Genomic DNA, 19,864 nt, shown 5'->3' on the forward strand with positions numbered 1-19,864 from the left:
TAGGTAATGTTTTTAAAACCAGGAAAATTAAGAATGTAGAATAATGGTTGAATAGTAACCATAACTATGCATTGTTTAAGTAACATACTTGTAGAAATGTACGAAGTTCACATTTCTTTTAATATAAGTAGGGCCTTCTTTCTTTCTTTCTTTCTTTTTTTAAAAGATTTTATTTATTTATTCATGAGAGAGAGAGAGAGAGAGAGAGAGGCAGAGACACAGGCAGAGGGAGAAGCAGGCTCCATGCAGGGAGCGTGATGTGGGACTTGATCCCGGGTCTCCAGGATCACGCCCTGGGCTGAAGGCAGGCACTAAACCACTAAACCCAGGGATCCCCTGGGGCCTTATTTCAATATTCAGTACTGAATGGAATTTGAATGTCATACTCATGAATACATAACATAGTGACTAAGGCAGAACTGAATCTGGTGTTAGTCTCATTGCCAATACCATCATTATATAGAGTTCCCATTGCATTATTAAGACATCAACACAGTGGTGATCCATCAAAAGTGTAGCTAGCCTCAGGGTGCTTGGGTGGCTCAGTTGGAAGAGAAAGTGACTCTTGATCTTAGGGGTCATGAGTTTGAACTCCACATTGGGTATAAAGATTACTTAAATAAATAGGGACACCTGGGTGGCTCAGTGGTTGAGCATCTGCCTTTGGCTCAGGACGTGATCCCGGAGTTCTAGGATCGAGTCCCACATCAGACTCCCTTCATGGAGCCTGCTTCTCCTCCCTCTGCCTATGTCTCTGCCTCTCTCTGTCTCTTGTGAATAAATAAATAAAAAACTTTAAAAAAATATTACTTAAATAAACAAAAAAAAAAAGGTAGACTCTAAATGGGGTGAATTGTATGGTATGTGTATTATATCTCAATAAAGTTGTTCTACATAAAAATGCACAAAGTGTAGCATATCTAAAATTTTGCAGTATCATATTCAAAAGCCTCAATGTCATTTATCTTTGATCATTTAGGGTTCTAAATGATTACTTCCATTACATACTCGGTCATGCATGGCTCCTCAAAATGGCACAAAGCAAGTGAAGCTTGGGCTTTTTAAAATTCTATCGTTAAGTATCTTAAAATACCATGATATTACTAGAAATATTTTTGGATGAATAAGGAAAGAAAATAACCTAGAAAATGATTCATAAGAAGCTTTCTCCTTTTGACTGAAAATCCCTTGAAAAATTAGTGCCAGAAGAGTCCCCTAAATGATGATGAGGTGCTGGGGAAAATAATTAAGGCCCACGGGCACCCTGTCTTGATTGACTCCTTCAGGCGCCAAGCTAAGAGGCACTAACTAGTGCTCCAGAGACCTGTGTCTACCTGCAGCATGAAGGTCCTGAGGGAATGGGTGAATTATCTATAATTTCAAAACTGTGAAAAGGGTGGGATTCTGGTATAAAGGTATAATAAAGAATATTCAAAACCAGGTCTGTACTGGAGGAAATACCAAAATTAAATAACTTGTAACTTCATTCAAATCTTTTTTTTTTTCTTATAAGAAAGTGTGTTAACTGCAACACAGACAAGATTAAACAACTTGTGGATAAAATCAGAATTACTTAGCTAATTTGATTTTATTAAATGTTACGTGCTAAGATCTAAGGGCTTTAGGAAACCTCAAGTATCTGTGTGGTTTTTTGAAAAGCATGTCAAGTTTTTAAAGTTTTCATCTGCGGACAAGATCAGGCGCATTCAGGATGATATGGAGGTAGACTAGTTTGCATTTTCAGCAATGCACAAGAGGATGACTTTTCAACTTTTCAACTTTCTGGGAGGATACATTTTTGCAGGTATTGCTGTGTTTACTTGGTCATTCCTACTGACCTCTCTAACTTTATCAGTGAAGCATTTGTAGACTAAGCAAAGGAAGGAAGGAAGAAATAAATGATTCACAGACCCATCTAGTTCAGAAATGTGGCTTTACCCACTGGCTGTGTCCCTGACTTGGTCACTTAGCCTTCCTTGATGCTGTAAAATAGGCATCTACTACCTACTTCTCAGCCTGTTCTAAGGATTGAATATACGGCACATGGTATACTCAATAATGATAGTGTAATAAGCTCTAATAGTGATCGAGCTTATATTTTCAGATTTCACAGTCTCTGAAAAGCTGTTCCCTAAATGCTCAGGATTGTTGTGGTTGTTTTATGGTGATTTCTACTTGGTTTAAGGTAAAATCTGGCTGCTGAAAAGGATCAGACCTAAAGCTGGCTTTGATTTAGAAGTTTCCAACCAAACACTTGGAAGAAAATGGAAGGTTCTGATAGCTCGTTAATCAGACTGTCTTAAAAATCCTACACATTTTCAAAGTGCCTGTGCTTCATATTTCTGGAGGAGAAAAAAGACCTTGGTGGGTCAAATTAATTTCTTAGTTGAGCAAGAGAATTACTAAAAAGCTTAGGGACACTAAAAAGGTCACATTAGGGATCTCTGGGTGGCTCAGCGGTTTAGCCCCTGCCTTCGGCCCAAGGTGTGATCCTGGAGCAGTGGGATCGAGTCCCATATCGGGCTCCCTGCGCGGAGCCTGCTTCTCCCTCTGCCTGTGTCTCTGCTTCTCTCTCTCTCTCTCTCTCTCTCTGTGTCTCTCATGAATAAATAAATAACATCTTTAAAAAAAAATAAAAAGGTCACATAAAAAGGTCACTGATGCCTGTGGGCATCTGAGATCCAGAAACTTGAGAAAACAAACATGTTAAAGAATATATGATCACTGTTGGGCACCTGGCTGGCTCAGTCAAAAGAGCATGCAGCTCTTGATCTCAGGGTCATGAGTACAAGCCCCACGTTGGTGTGTAGAGATTACTTAAAAAATATTTAAAAAAGTATATGTTCACTGTTAAAAAACATGGAAAACATATAGCTATAGTTTCTACATCCTCAAAATTCCTATGGGGGAAATGTTTAGCTTAGTGTCAAAATTCATTTTTAGAAGGATTTCACCATTAAAAAAAACAAACAAACCCAAAAAACTCTTTTGCCAGTTTTTGGTTTATTGATTCTCTAAAGAAAACTTTAAAATTTGGATATCTTGGTTTGTTCAAACAAATGAAAAAAGAAAAAGTCTTCAAATGAGATATTATTGTAACAAATGCTATGGAACTATCTAAAAATAATAATTGTTTGCAGTGGGATATTCTTTTATCTATCTATCTATTTATTTATTTTTAAAGATTTTATTTATTCATGAGACACGCAGAGAGAAAGAGAGGCAGAGACACAGGCATAGGGAGAGGAAGGCTCTATGCAGGGAGCCTGACATGGGACTCGATCCCAGGTCTCCAGGATCAGGCCCTGGGCTGAAGGCAGGGGCTAAACCGCTGATCCACCTGGGCTGCCCGGAATATTCTTTTATTGAGACTGAATTAGGTAGGCCATTAGCTAGGGCTTTAGAACTTTTTTTTTTTAATTCAGAGCTTTTCATTTTTAGGTGTGCCTCACTTTCCAAAGATCCATTCCTTAAAAAAAGAAAACATATTAAGGATGTTCAGTATTTCTTCTTATGTTACTACTTGCAGAGGTGCTTTCTAAATGAGCACTTTCAATGAGGAATCTTTGAAAAGAGATTCTGTGGGAGCTTCAGTGCATTCATTTTCCCCACTACTTTGTCCCACTGTGATCTGTTGGTGGTTTCTTTCCAAAAACCCACCAGCAATGCATGGCTGTTTCATGCTCCGCTGACCTGACCAAAGGTGCCTGGCCCCAGTCCCACTGTCTATGAGTTGTCAGGAGGGGTACATCGGGTGTGGCCTGCTAACTCTGGGCTGTAGGTCAAAAGACCTGAGGAACTAACCAGTTCTCTGTGTGAACATAGCAGATCCACCTACAGTTATGAAATGAGCAGGGGATTACAAATATTCTGGAAGGGCTTTATGGAGGCAAAGGCAGGGAAGTAGAATGTGTTTTTCCACTATTCTTACCTATTCTTTGAAAAGCAAAGTATAACAATGGGCCCAAAGAATAATGATTACAACTGCTTCTGGTGTTGTCTTGGGCAAAGGAGGGTCTGTAGGTAGCTTATCACCTTGGGAATTATTAGACTGGGGCAGCACTGCTATCCAGAATGTTTCTGATCTGCTTTCTCTTTACCCATTACCAGGTCAACAAATGTTTGGTTTGGGAATAACAAGTCTTCTTAATAGGCACCCTAACTGATTGGAATCAGGTGGCTAAATCTGCAGCTGCCTAACGTGTTCTAAAAGGAAATACCAAATAACTTAAGGATTAAGTCAGGTCATGATTAGACTCAATTAATAGGTGATAAGAGCTGCACAGGTAGCAGTGAATTTGTTATTTAGTGTATAGTATCGTTTTCTAGAAAGAGTACCTAACTTATTTCTTCTCTTGAAGATCTTTATTTCTTTAGGAAAAGGCAGTAGGAGGCCATTGGACCAATTAGTAAACAAATGACTGTGATAAAAATCAATGAATAAAGTTACACTATCAATACTAAGTCCTTTTCAGAGATCTTCAAAATTTATAATAAAATTGAATTCCAACTTTAAAAATCACAGTAAGGTCAAAAATAACTTATCTAAGGGGTGCCTGGCTGGCTTAGTTGAAAGAGCATGCGACTCTTGATCTCAGGGTCATGAATTTGAGCCCCACATTGGGTGTAGAGATTACTTAATAAACTTAAAACAAACAACTTTTCTAAGAGCCATCTAGAAGCAGCAGTAGGAATGTACACCATGACCTATCCTATCTAGTAGGATGTATTCGTATATTTAGTTCCTGAAAAATACTATTACCCAGTCAGAGTCTAATTTAGTGGCCTGATCCTGCAAGTACTTTAACAGAGGACTGCAAGAGAGAGAACAACTTAAGTTAAAGCATCTTGAGATGACCGGTGACAGACAGCCATGAATGCTGCACTGACCCAAGGCTTGTAGAGAGCTTTCTCTGCCACAGCCCGCTGCTGTCATCTTTTCTTGAAGGAGAAAGCCAAACTTATATATTCTAGCTCAGAAAAATATTTCCAAAGCCAGCTTCCAAAGAGCATGGCACTGCTCCTTATATTGTGTTCTTGAAAGAAGACACTCTTGAAAATCTACTTTTGTAATAGGGTCCAAAGAACATTACACTTTTTGTAACTCCACTCTTATAAAGGAACTCTTTTTTCACTAGTCTGGTGTGGGAATGCCCTACACAAGGTTAAAATGAAATAAGCATACAAGCACACACCCAGGTATAGCTAAAAGTAAGCAAAGCAAACCACTAAAAAAAAAAAAAAAATCTCACCTAGATTAAAAAAAAAAAAGTACAGTAAAAAGGAAAAAAATACCTTTGCAAATATAGTCTTGACATAAATTGGCAGGTCTCCATGGGGACTTCCATAACCCCCTACAATACTAAACCCCAATCCTTCAGAGCCTTTCTCCAAAGTAATAATCTTAGGTGGAGGTGTTCTGAAAACACAATGCACGCTGTTTAATTCAAGAATAGATATTGAGAGGGAATTTCATTTTAATGGAAGAACACAGATTTGAGAGACTTTCATACTGCGAAACTATGAAGGCCAGTTCATGCAATCAAACTCTCAGAGACCAATCTAGAAACTTACATTTCCCATGTCATGTCGGACTAATGAGCAATAGGCCTTTAATGACCTTGATGTTTTAGGGGTTTCTCCTTCATAAAACTGTTTTTTAATAAAAATAAAGTCATGATGCTGAAGTTGTCAAAGCACCCTTCTTTATGCTTAGTTTTTAACTTTTATGCTTACTGTTTAAAGCTGAATGAGGTCAGCCTGAGTGGCTCAGCGGTTTAGTGCTGCCTTCAGCCCAGGGCGTAATCCTGGAGACCCGGGATCGAGTCCCAGTCGGGCTCCCTGCATGGAGCCTGCTTCTCCCTCTGCCTGTGACTCTGCCTCTCTCTTTCAATCTCTGTGTCTCTCATGAATAAATAAATAAAATCTTAAAAAAAAAATAAAGCTGAATGAAACTGTCTTTATATCCTTAGAGAATGTGTATGGAGCCGGAGAGGTGAGGCATCACCCTAGCTAGTGGGAGACCACCAGTCTGCAGGTGGGCTGCTATCCAGAACAGGTGACGCCAGCCCAATAGCTCAGTGCGCTGCAGAGTGGCCTCACACACCTCGCCCACTGCTTCCACCCAGGGAACCCAGGCTGGGAACTCATTCTTCAAAGCCCACCTCCAATATGATGCTTTCCTGACTCCCTTGGGAGAGTTAGCCGATCCTCCTCTGTGCCCCTTTTGCAGTGGGTACAGATTTCCACTATGGCACTTGCTCTACTGTGGCCAGACTTGCTCCTCTACCAGACTATGAACTCCTTAAGTCTTCGTCATCTGAGTAATCCCAGCGACCTGCATTGTGCTTGTCACAAACTCAGGATCATGACTGTGTGCATGCATAGTGAAATCCAGGAGAAAAGAGAGAAACCAAGGACAAGCAAAATGGATAAAGACACTCTGTTTCAAATGGGTAATTTAGATTTTCAAAGTTTCGTCCAGTGTGGAAGTCTGCTCTCTTAGAAATAACATGGCTAAAAATTAAATGATCTATCTATGTGGGCTCAAGTAGTTTAAGCTTTGCGAATGCAAATTTCTTCTTCCCAAATGCCCTTGTCCAAAGGGTAAAAACCTAAAGGCACCCTGGGATCCCAGCCCTTGCCATCTTACTTGTGGGAGGTTCATATTTACATACTAGTAGCCTCACTTGCTTTGTGGCAGCATGCATGTCCGAGAGGCAGAGGCATGTGATACAAACTTGCCCTTTCATGTATTTAACTTGCAAAACTGGGATATGAGCCACCTCTGAATATGCTGTTCTGTCTGACTAGAATAGTCTTCCTTCCCCCCCTCCTCAATTTTGCCCAGCTTATTTTAGGGTTGATTTTCAGCTGGTTCACACTGATACGGGTTGTTTGTTGATGTACTTACTAATTGTTTACAGCAGGCAGTCCATAGTAACTACTGAATGTCCATGCATATAAATTGTTGACTGTTTTGAATGCCATTTCTACTTATTCTGATTGTTTTAAAACTAAGCCAAAGCATTAGTGTCTCCGGGGACATGCTTTGGTAGAGTTGTACTCCTCTTCCATGGTTTCGCAGGACACTTTGCTTACTTAGCTTTCTCATGGAACTTGGCTCTCCTATACTTATCAACTTCTACAAACATGGAGTCACGGGCCTGTTTTTCCAATTCTCTGGCAGTTCCTTGAGGACTTGGGGCAATGCCTTCACCTACATTTTTTAAGTTTGAATCCTGAGAACCCAGTACTTGTCCAGTATCTGGCCTTCAGCAGGTGCTCAGTATGTATCTGCTAAAAATGATGAATTATCCCCTATGGCCAAATGGTAATGATGTCATGAATAAGGCTCTACATTTCATAACTTCATGGCCATATAAGTATTCTTAGTAATGGTCCACTGGCCAGACATGAATTGGATTCATGGTTCCTCTTTCAAATGCAGCCCCCCTGTTTCTCAGGATAGTGAAATAGGAATCCAAATGTCCAGAGTCATTGTTTTAGAGCTAGACCCTGGGAGCCACCAAATCATTAGAGACCTTCCTAATTGTGCCTCTTCGTGATTAGAGACCGGTTTTCAGGGGGAGAGTGGGGGAAGCAACTCTACTCCTCAGTTGGCAACATCAGATGGAGTTTGCCTCCATTTATCTCACAATTTCAATTTGTTTTAATTTACTTTTATATAAAACACTAATAAAAAAAATCTCCAAATGTTAACAGTGGTTGGCTTATAAGTAATTTATAAATTCTTTTATGCTAGTGGTTCCCAGCTTGCCAGGAGCTGTGGTTCCTGGCAAAGGAACCAAGATTACAAGGACATCTCTGTATTTACATAGGGATATCAAAGAATGCTAAAGGTGTACTAACTGCTCTTCCTGTAATAGGGTCCTGATTTTTTTTTTTTTTAAAGGAAAGGGCCATTGTAACTTGAAAATATCATAATTTTATATATATGTCATATTTTAGTAGCATGCATTTATTACTTTCATAATGAGAAAAAAGTAAAAGGAGCTTAGTTTAATATTCTTTCCTCAAGAAAAATAAACTTAAAGGTATCATTTAAGATGTGAAGTGCCAGAAAAAAGTTAGAAATGTCTATGATCATTAGATCTTTCCAATGAAATATTCCAATCAGTCAATGAGCATTTAGTGAGCATGTACTGGTGACCAGGCACTGGTATCAGGGAGAGGAAGAACTCTAGGCCACATTTCTGAAAGTACGGATGGGCCACCCACCTGTAGCAGAACTGCCCGGGGAATCCACTGTGGGTCACCTAATCAGTTTCTGAGAATGGGGCTGGAGAAATAAGCAATTTTAAATATGCTCCTTAGATATTTAATATGCATATTCCAGTTTGAGAAACATTGCTTTAATGGACAATTATAACTGTAATGACGTTTTAATGAAGAATGCCAGCAAGTCTAACAATAAAATTTAATCTCAGAATGAGATTTTAGCTTAGAAAACAGAGTTCCTTGCATAATAAAGCAGGGAGCACCTGGGTTGAAGAAGGCACCGTGTCAAAGTGACCAGATGCAGGCCCTGTGACAGCAGTCTCTTAAGAAGTTCTACATGGAACAAAGCCTGGACAGGAGTGAGGAAACCTTGGTGTGTTCCGGGAGATTCTCTAGGAGTTAGAAAAGGTAATGTGTATTTCCCCCTCCTCTTCTTTAGAAAGCATACTCTAGTTTCTGGAAAAGGTCTCACTGAGCCTTGCCCACACATGTAATAGGCACTCTGTATCTAGAATACTCACTCTGTGTCTTCTGGATGGTGTTCAGCAGTGGGAGAACCAAGGTGGTAGCCTGTAGACATGTTTTCAAGCTGAGTTGCTATGGCGCTTATATTGGTATCTGCTACAACCTGGCGGGAAAATTAGAACAAGAAAATCCACTGTAAGTCAGGGGAGAATTAGAAAGACCATTCCTATATTCTATAGGAGAAGGTTGGTTCTCATCCTGGTCTTATTCAACCTATCTGCAGCATTTGACACAAATGGATTATTCTCTCAAACTGTTTTCTTCATTTGACTTCCATGATACCATACTTTGCTAGTTTACCTTCTATCTGCTGGCCATTCCATCCTACCTCCTAAACCTTGATGGGAGAGCAATAGGGCTTAGTCCTTAAATTTCTTATCTCTCCCATCTAAACATCCCCTTAGCTCATTTTATCTCATCTCATCTCATCCTACTTGATAATTTAAATACCATCTGTGTAATGGTAATTCCTGAATCTGCATCTTTAGTATCAGCCTCCTAACTTGAGATCTATCTATCCAATCACCAATGAGTGGGATCTCCAGCAGGTAATCTCAAAGCTAACAAGTCTAGCACTGAGCCTACCCCTTCAGACTTCTGGTCTTGTAGCCTTTCTCATTTCAGGAAACAACAACTTCATTCTTTCAGTTTCAGCAAATACCTTGGTGTTGTTCTTGACTCCTCTTTCTCTGTTTTTTAAAGATTTTATTTATTTATTCATGAGAGATAAACAGAGAGAGAGAGAGAGAGAGGCAGAGACACAGGCAGAGGGAGAAGCAGGCTCCATGCAAGGAGCCCGATGTGGGACGCGATCCCAGGTCTCCAGGATCACACCCTGGGCTGCAGGCGGCGCTAAACCGCTGAGCCACCCAGGCTGCCCTCCTCTTTTTCTTACAGCCCACATTCAGTCTTCATAAAATTCTATTGGTCTTTCTACACAATCATATCTTGCCTAGAGTTTTACAAAAGCCTCCCCTCCACTTTTTAAAAAGATTTTATTAAAAATAAATAAATAAAAAGATTTTATTTATTTATTCATGAAAGACAGAGGGAGAGAGAGAGAGAGAAGGGGAGACAGAGACAGAGGCAGAAGCAGGATAGTCTCAGAAAGCCTGATGTGGGACTTGATCCTTGAACCAGGATCACACCCTGAGCCAAAGGCAGATGCTCAACCCCTAAGCCACCCAGGGGTCCCATACAAAGGCCTCCTTGATAGTCTCCCTGCTACATACAGCCCCTCCCTGACTCACTCCATAGCAGCCAGAATGGTCCTCTTCAAATACAGATTATTTCTTCTGCTTAAAACTGTCCAACAGAAACCCAACTCCCTAGGATCACAAGCTTACGTCCGTATTATGACCCACAAGGTCATCTTCAGGTGACCTGCCCAGTTATGTCTCTGCCTTCTGCTCTTAACATTTTCTTCCAAAGCCACACTGGCCTCCTCACTGTTCCTCTAACATGCCAGAGGCATTTCCACCTCAGTGCTTTGCAAGTGCTCTGCCTTTTGCCTGGAGCACTGAGTTCAGCATCTGCATTGTCAGCTCCTTCATTTCCCTCAGGTCCTTGGCCACTGTAACCAAAATTTCCATACCAACACCCAGCCCAACATTTCATACCCTCCTCTGCCTTGTGTTCCCTTCTTACACCATTACTAATAAACTGTATATATTTTACCTTATTTATCCTACTGTCTGCCACTTTATATTAGAGTATGAGAACATGAAGCTTGTTTGTTTCATTCACTCCTGCATCCTCATTATCTACAATAGTGCCTGGCATGTAGTAGATGTTCATTTAATATTTGGTGAATGAAAGAAAGAATGAATATCTGACTCCCTATTCTTTTTTTTTTTTTTAAGATTTTATTTATTCATGAGAGACACAATGAGAGGCAGAGACATAAGCAGAGGGAGAAGCAGGCTCCATGCAGGGAGCCCGATGTGGGACTCGATCCCGGGACCATGGGATATGCCCGAGCCAAGGGCAGGTGCTCAACCACTGAGCCACCCAGGCATCCCTATTCTTTGTTTTTTACATGGTTCCAAACAATCGTACCTGACATGTAAACATTCACTTTATATTTGTAATTTGCAAATAATACTCAAAAGCATTAGAAAACAATATGGTATGATTCTAACAGCTCATATTAGGATACAGGAAGTTCTGGAGTTCAGTTTCTGCCATTTTAATGGTGCTGTGCTTGAGTTCTAGCCTCCTCATCTATTGGATGGGAATCATAAAAGCCTGCCTTGTAGGCTTAGCTTGGCGATGTCTTCCATCTCTACTAGTTCAGAACTTCTTTCTCGAGAGCTTCTGGGCTATTCGTGCTTCTGATCAATGTTTCTTCTTCCAGGTTCTAATAGTCAGTGCACCAGTAAGCGTGGAGTGAGGGACATGGCACTAATGCAAAGCAACTAGATTCGACTGCAGTTTCAGAATAAGCCAACAGAGGGCACGGCTGCCTAAATTGCTAAGCTTAGCTGCATCTGTTAATGACAAGGAAATCAAAAGGCCAGCCCTGGTGAGTCAGAACACATTTTGGTGAAGCATCCTAAACTGAAGGAAAATACAGCTGTGTGTAAGCTATGGCATCTTCTGGAAATACCATCATACACAGAATGGCTAAATGAACCGGGCAAATATTTAGGATAAGAGACAAAGAAGAAAAGACAGATTCTCTTGGACCATAAGAGCTCCTCTCTGCTTTCCACTTTTTCACTCTCCCCACAGCTCACGTATCAGAGAAGTTGTCTTTGCATATGACCTCTGTAATCTCAACCTACACTATCTCCATGAACCACTCCTTTCCAGCAGGCATCCCCATTACCAGACCTAAACTTCTATGACCCACTTTCTGGCCTTCCTTCTGCAACTGGGGCCCACTTTTCCAGCTCTTGGCTATCCTACTCACCTTTGTGGCTCAGTCCTGGGCCCAATTCCCACATGCACACTCAGGGTCTAGGTGACAACATATATATTCCCATAGCTTTAAATGCCAACAAGGTGATGAAAATTCCCAGCCTCATCTGCTATATCCAATTGCCAACTTACCATCTACATTAACCAAATTCAAACTCTTGATCCAACAACCATTTTCCAATTCATTTTCCCCTCTGAGTAGATGGCACCTCTGGCTACCTGATTAGAAATGTGCTAGGTGTAATTTTGAAAATAATTGATCGCTGGCTGTTGATGACTAATTAGAAAGGATGCCGGGATACTAACCACACAGGAGCTTAGTCTCTGAATATCAACCTGATACATCCCTCTCTCACCTGCCATATATAATCTAACACAAAGTCCTCTGGATTTTACCTCTAAAATACCTCTAAAATCTGTTTCCTTTTTGCCTTGATGGTGACCAGCCTAATAAATTTATCATCAGGGCAGCCTCCGTGGTGCAGCGGTTTAGCACCGCCTTCAGCCCAGGGCGTGATCCTGGAGACCTGGGATCGAGTCCCACATCAGGCTCTCTGTATGATGCCTGCTTCTCCCTCTGGCTGTGTCTCTGCCTCTCTCTCTGTCTGTCTCTATGAATAAATAAATAAAATCTTTTAAAAAATTAAAATAAAATAAAACTTAAAAAAAAATTATCATCAACTGCCTTTTAACAGGCATCTCCCTCATCCTCTTCCAATCTCTCTTCTATACAACAGCTAGTTATCTTTTTCAGTATGAAATGGATAATGGCACTCCCCTACTTAAAACCTCTCAGTGGTACTTGGAATAAAATCCAGACTCCCTAGTTATACACACAAAGGCCCTCCCATAGTCTGCTCCTCTAATCCCATCAATCTCCACTCCACCCCACATTCTAGTTCTCTCTGCCCAGAATCCTCTCTTCGCCCCCCTCAGAAAACAGCTGGCCTGTTATTAGCTTAAAAGTCACTTTCCTTATATAAGCCTTCTTTATTACTACTGCTTAAATTGATGTCTCCTGTTTTCCTCTCCATAGCACTCTCAAAATATTTCTTATGAATTGTGATGATACATATTTGTGTGACTGTTAATGGGTCTCCCCCACATCCCCATCACAGGATTGATGAGGATAAGGACTGCTTCTCAGTATTAACATGCTTGGCACACAAGTTGCTTAATGAGTATTTGTGGAGTGAATGAATCCAAAACCTTCCTAAGGAATAGGGATTATGGGACTCAATTTTCTGAATTTCCACAGAACAGACTGAAACTGTTGGAGGTTACAAAGAGATTGGTTTTGGGTCCTTTTAAGGAGAAAAAAAAATCTAATGAGGCAGTTACAAAATGGAATGGCACAGCTTGTTAGGACATGAGCATCCTGCTAAAGCAATCATTCAAATAGAGGCTCAAAATCTATCAATTCAGGATATAGTAAAGGAGATACCTGTATTTGGTGGGAATTTGGACTTGGACTCTCAGCTGACCATGAAACAGACCATCCATTATGGGGCTGAGGGAGAAAGTCAGTAAAATATTTTTTCTAAGGTACCTTCAAAAACCAAGACCTGATGGCAACCTCCTTTCTTTGCCCATTTGCTCAATATTTAACAGCACCATGACTACCAAATATCCAAGCACTTACTGTATGCTAAGCACTCTCCTGAGTCCCTGCCAAGGTAGGTATCACTATTATTTCTGTATTTTAGACAGATGAACCTGGGGCAGAAAGGTTAAGTAATTTTCCCAAGGTCAGTTAAGGAGTGAAGGCTGGATTAATTTCCATATTATTTCACTCTAAAACCTTGTGCTCTTAGTCTTATGCAGTGTTGAGGGTATAGACCTGGTCTTGGACCTTCACACCAGGCAATGACTCATGCTGCACATAATTAAGGACAGGCTAGATATGATGTCAGGGAGGAAGAGGGGCAGAGAGATAGTTGAACAAGCAGTTGCAAATGGAGCAGATCATATGGCATGTGGTTGGCAACAGGAGGGAAAAGTTCCTCACCCTCACAGAGTATGACAAGAAAGGCTCAGGGCATGGGAAACATATGCCCATGGATATTCCAGGATAGTTTTTTAACTTGTAGATAGACAATACACTTTAAGAGCCCATGAAATCAGCCATATAAATTGTGAAACGAAAGTCACAGTTCTATTTGGGTAAAAATTGCATTTTTTTTTATTGAGCTAGAGAATATAAAAACACTTCTTTTTAAAAAATAGTTATTTATTTGAGAGAGAGAGAGAAAGCACACAAGCAAGGAGAGAGGTGGAGGGGAGAGGGAGGGAGAAGTAGTTTCCTCACTGAGCAGGGAGCCTGACACAGGCTCCATCACAGGACCCTGGAATCATGACCTGAGCTGAAGGCAGATGCTTAACTGACTGAGCCACCCAAGCACCCCTATAAAACACTATTTTGAAGAAAAACTCACATCCCTCCAAGATCTGAAGGCCTCTGTTCACCTCCAACCCTGAAATAAAAAGGGCCTCCCAGCCACTGATTATATTAAATCCTAGGGGCTTACCTAGGATCCTTGGAACTGTTCAAGTTCCTATTTTGTAGGAGTGGAAGCCAGAAGCTAGTTGGGAAATGTGAAGGATTTTCACTGATGAGTCTTTTGTAGAAAGGAAGGAGAACATAAACTCATCACCCCTAGAATGACTTTATAGCTCCAAGGCATTTGTATTCACCATCCTGGTCTCAGAGTTGATTGGTTTTCCCAGGGATTGACTTGTGAAAGATGATAATCTGATCTTGGAAGGGTGTGTATGTTCAGCTGGGTATAAATCCAAGAGATGTGGCCTAAGAGTCTTAGTTTGGTCCTGCATCTGAAGTTCTCTTCTGCTATCAACACCAGGGACTGAACAACATGGAGGTAGGCTGGGAAAGGTCTATTTATGCATTTTGAAGAAGGGAGAAGGCAAACAAATGGGAAGGTTACTAATTTTTAATTTTATTTTTAGATTTTATTTGAGAGAGAGAGATTGTGTGTCTGTAAGAGTATGAGAGAGCACAGGAGAGCATGCATGAGCAGGGAGGAGGGGTAGAGGGAGAAGCAGACTCCTCACTGAGCAAGGAGACTGATGCAGGACTCCATCCCAGGACCCTGGGATCATGACTCAAGCCAAAGGCAGACACTTAACTGACTGAGCCACCCAGACACCCTTTACTCATTAAAAAAAATAAATAAATCTAGAACTCCTAGGTACAAACTTCTGTGGTAGGTTCTGAGGATAGAGATGGGAGTAGAGGAAACCAAAGGAGTGCAGATGCGTTCCCTCCCTCCAACAGACAGGCTTGCCATTGATATCTAGTGTGGGGGGGCAAATATGAACACATGCTGTTCAAAGTGGAGAAAAGTGGGGGGGGGAAGGACAGGGTTTCTGGGTAAAGCAAAGAAGGCTTTGAGGTCCTCAGACAATAGGTATAAGGTCTGTGCAACTTGAATATGTGGTTCTAAGTTTATGTTCTTTATTGTTGCACACAGTTCTGCTACATATATCTTGGGTGATTCTTTAGGACAATTAGATGTAGAACTGCTGGGTGGTAGGTATGCACAGAGAAAATTTAATCTTCTGAAGCTGCACGTGACTACAGCAGTTTAAACTGGACTTTAGTGAAAGTACTTTGTGTCCTTACCTTCTTCCCAACCTTGTTATGATCAGACATTTACTAAGTGCCTACCTGAGGAGAGGGAGGCCACTGGTCTGAAGGAAGATGAGGAGGAAATCCCTGTACCAGAGGTGGAGACATGTGAAGTGAAAGAGAAGGAGGAAACCACTCTACCTGAGAGGAGAGAGACTCATGAAATGAAAGAGGAGGAAGTCACTCTACTTGAGAAGGGGGAGACTCATGAAATGAAAAAGAACGAGGGAGCCTCTCTACCTGAGAGGAGGACTTGTGAAATGAAGGATGGGGAAGAAGCTCTACTCTCTGAGTCTAATGAAAAAATGGAGACCTTTGAATCACTGGAAGAGGAAGAACCAATAAGGATGTTTCCCCCTCCAACTCCTCTTGCCCCTCACAACCTATTTCCTCCTCCAACTCCCCTTGCCCCTCACTCTGTATTTCCCCCTCCAACTCCTCTTGCTTTTGAATCAGTGGAAGAAGAACCAATAAGGATGTTTCCTCCTCCAACAGCCCCTGCCCCTCACTCCGTATTTCCCCCTCCAACTCCCCTTGCCCCTCACAATGTGTTTCCCCCTCCAAATGGATTTCCTCATCAAACTGTATTTTCCCCTTCAAGAGGGTATTTGTTCTGATATACTTTCTCATGGCTTGGTTTCTTGTGGCATTTAATAAGCAAAACTAATTCAATTATATGTTCTATATTGAATGATGTATGTCTAATACTTTTCTAATAAGTAATAAAGCACAGGTTTTTATTGCACAGGACCCTGGGATGAGTACCTTTCCTTAAAAATAGGTTTGAGGGATTGCTTTGGAGAATTGAAGTTGGAATATCTTCCAGATAAGGATTATCACAATGCACAAAAGCTTGAGCTCCTTGCTTAGAACTTTACTGAGCTGCTGATTGTGTAGAAGAGTAAGATTAGCCCTTAGATTTGTTAGGACTCAAATCTTGCAGTACAAAATACAAACTCAGCACTCACATCCAGCCTGGATCCTAGATCCATAGTGTGTATGCTGAAAACCAACAGGAAGGCTGTCAGGTTGAGGTGATCTCTGAGAAAGCTGGCATCTTACAATGGGGCACAGACAACAATCAAAAGCTTGCCTTGTCCTACATCTGGAATTTGGTGTAACTTAATGAAGTAAAAAGCACATCTGCTTCAAGTTTTTATTTAGAATTGAATGACACTGATTCAAGTGATGACATAATATATACTTCAATATATCTGTTTTAAAAATATAATGGTCAAATGTTTTGTAGTGAAAGAAGGAACAGAGTGATTGCTAGTCACATCACCACCTAATGGCACATACTTTGAGTAAGTGCCACCTGGAAAACCACTCCACTTCCAGGTTTTGTCTTTGGTTTTTTTGAAGATTTTATTTATTTGAGGGAGAGTGAACAAGAGAGGAGCAGTGAGAAGGGCAGAGGGAGAGGAAGAAGCAGACTCCCCACTGAGCATGAAGCCCGAAGTGGGGCTCCATCACAGGTCTCCGGGATCATGACCTGAGCTGAAGGCAGACACTTAACCCACTGAGCCACCCAGGCATCCCCACTTCCAGGGTTTTAAAAACATTAGCATCTGTTGACCTCAAGCCTATGCTATAAAAGTAATAAAATGCCGTTTATCCAATGCTTACCATTGGCAATTCACTATTTTTATTAAACATTGCATTTCACTTAAATCTCACAGCAACCTTGGAAGAAAGGTGCTATGATTCCTATTTATTGAAAACCGTGAGTTAAGTGAGAGGACTCACACAACACACAACTTTCTGACACTAAAGCCTACTTGTTCTGTAGAACTTCCACTGGTCTTCATTTCAACGTTAAACCTTGAGCTCTTTGTCCTTTTCCTGGAGCTTACCACTCCCTTCCTGGCATTACTTTGGCTTTCTATCCATCATGACCTCCATAGATCAGCTGCTTACATATTAGAAACACCTGGGAAGCTTTAGCCTTTCTCAAAATCCATGCATGCCACTCCCCAGACCAGAAACCACTCCTTTAATGATCCATGTGCCTTTAGATGCTTGCCCTGCACCCTCCATCACACACCTTTTCCATTCCTAACCCAATCCATCTTTCTCTAGTAGAATTTGTCTGGATTAAATTGGTAACTGTGATAAGTTCTCTATAAATTCATATCTTAACTTGATCAGCATAGCTCAGCAACCCATTCAACGTGACCCAACACTTATTAGGCTAGGCCCTGTGCTAGGGGCACAGACATTACTTTAGATAAATTTATGGTCTCAGGGGAAAATGACCCCGGGCACTCCCTATTCAACTTCTTGGTTGGAGAGTTTTTTTTTTTTTTTTTTTTTAAGATTTTATTTTGAGAGAGCACAAGTGACAGGAGAGGAAGAAGCAGATTCCCTGCTGAGCGGGGAGCCTGATGCGGGGCTCAATCCCAGGACCCCGGGATCATGACCTGAGCCAAAGGCAGATGCTCATGAGCAACCCAGACATGCCAGTTGGAGAGTTTCTAAACAAAGGATTTCACAAGATTTATCAAGAGGGGATGAAGGTTGATTAACATGGATATTCCAGGCATGGAGAATAACATGCTTTACTCTCTAAATAATGCACCACTCCAGTGGGTCTCAGGTTGGCCTCTGATCTGACTGCAGAATCAGTGATCATCACTGCAATTTTTTTTCTTTTAAAGATATCTCTACACCCAAAATGGGGCTTGGAATTATAAGCCTGAGATCAAGAGTCTCATGTTTTACCAACTGAACCAGCCAGGCGCCCCTTCACTGTAAAATTTTTAATCTTTTTCAGAGGTAACATCATCCCTACCTTGTCTTCTATTTCCTTTGCTCCCAACTACTCCTTTGCTCTCTACTGACTTGCCATCAAGTCCGAAAGAAAACAAGTTTCTTTAAAGACTGCCAATGACTTCTCTATCAGTTGTAGTGACTTTCCTGGTTTTATTTCCTTCTGCTTCTTAAAATTCCTCTCTTTCAGTGACTAGTAGAACCTGTACTCTTGACTCTTGGTTCTTTTCTATTTTATTTTTCCAGGCTATTTCTTTTTGTGTGCACATGTAAAAAATTAAATAGTACAGCACATGATAAAAAAATTCATCACTGTCACTTTTTAGAGACACACTAAACATTTATCTTTTCAGTTCGATGTATAAGCTAAGTAATATGCTTATAAGCCTATTTTCAAATTTATCATCTTGTTGATGTCTATCAACTCCCTATTTCAACAGACAAAATATTCCAGTGGATGAAAATTCAGCTTGCCAAACTCTTCCACTTTATATTATTATTTTAAAGTTCTACGTGTTTCCTGTGTTTCTTTAAATATACTTAAACCTCTGCAGTTCTAACAATTTCCAACAACCTCCTTTCTTATTTCAACTTTAAAGATTTACTTCTCATATTTTCCTCTTCATCAACACATCCCAAAAAACTGTGATACTAACATTTTATGCATCAGGATGTTGGATTGTATTGGTTTTATTATTATGACTTAGGGTATTTATATAAATATTATTTATACTGAGTCAACTACTGTACTATATTCCTTTTCTTGGTACAAGTTTCTTTTCTTCAAGGTAACAATGATCTCATTTTGTTTAATTTTTATATACTTAGTGCTGAGTCCCAAAATTTTCCCAGTGATCTCAAACTTCCAATTTAGTTAAATAGATGAGATAATTCATCTGTTCCTCTTCTTTCCTTTTGATACAGAGGCATATCTCTTAGAATGTCTTCTCCTGTTTCAGTTTGGGCAAGCTGTTCTCTATGCCCACTACACAACTGTCCTGGTACTTCCATGTTTTTCAGCATTGAATCCTCTGGTTTCCCTCTTTCTTTTCTTTCTTACTGACTCTTGCTGGAGTAAATCCTAAAGTAACTTTCTCAGAAATAAGCTGCTGAAAAGGAGGTGCCATTTGAATCTCTTATTCTTTGGTAAGCAGCTTATGCTTTTCCCTTTAAAGTTTCAGAATGTATATAGGTATTGTACTTATTTATCCTGCTTACTGATTCATGGACTGTAAGCTTTCTTCCTTCCTTCCTTTCTTTCTGTTTTTCTTTTTGCAATTCCTCTTTGTTAGATATTGAATCTCCTGAATTAATCCCAGGTCTTACTTTTTCTCTTCCGTTTTCAGTTGAGGGTTCAAAAAAAGGTCCGTTTTCTCTATATTATCTTAATAAATATGACATGTCTCTCTCTCTCTCTCTCCAAAGCAGCAGTTGGACCCTCTTAATCAATTTTTTTTTTTTGTGTTCTGAAGAATGTCTTCAAAGGGCCTCCCAAACTACTTTGTGAACAGACCCTCCTGAACCTCCCTGATTTCAGACTCTCTTCTTCTTCTGTCTCCAAGCCTTTGTTCTATCTTTGTCACCGCTTTTTTCATTTATTTACTCAACCAATTATTTATGATATACAATGTGCCAGGCAGTGTGGATGGCAACAATAAAAAGCCTCAGATGGCTTTATTTACCCTATTCTCACCAGTGAAATCTCTCCTAGCATTGGCAGTATATTTCCTCTGCCTACTGGACATCTCCACCTGG

The 19,864-nt window shown here is 40.6% G+C and overlaps 1 protein-coding gene across 5 annotated transcripts in view; it reads right to left on the bottom strand.

Moving 5' to 3' along the window:
- Positions 1 to 19,864, bottom strand: part of PATJ (PATJ crumbs cell polarity complex component) — a 359,628-nt gene that overhangs the window by 2,114 nt on the left and 337,650 nt on the right. For 3 of the 5 annotated variants that reach the window (XM_041770677.1, XM_041770678.1, XM_041770679.1), the window contains exons 43-44: positions 8,763 to 8,869; positions 5,296 to 5,419 (exon numbers count right to left, since the gene is read on the bottom strand). In XM_041770677.1, coding sequence (XP_041626611.1) covers positions 5,296 to 5,419; positions 8,763 to 8,869 — 231 coding nt within the window. Of the gene's footprint in view, positions 1 to 5,295; positions 5,420 to 8,241; positions 8,303 to 8,762; positions 8,870 to 19,864 lie in introns of all 5 variants that reach the window. The other 2 variants (XM_041770681.1, XM_041770680.1) reach the window with 2 other exon arrangements.

This window comes from Vulpes lagopus, chromosome 10 (genome assembly GCF_018345385.1).
Source record: "Vulpes lagopus strain Blue_001 chromosome 10, ASM1834538v1, whole genome shotgun sequence".
Lineage (NCBI taxonomy): Eukaryota > Metazoa > Chordata > Mammalia > Carnivora > Canidae > Vulpes > Vulpes lagopus.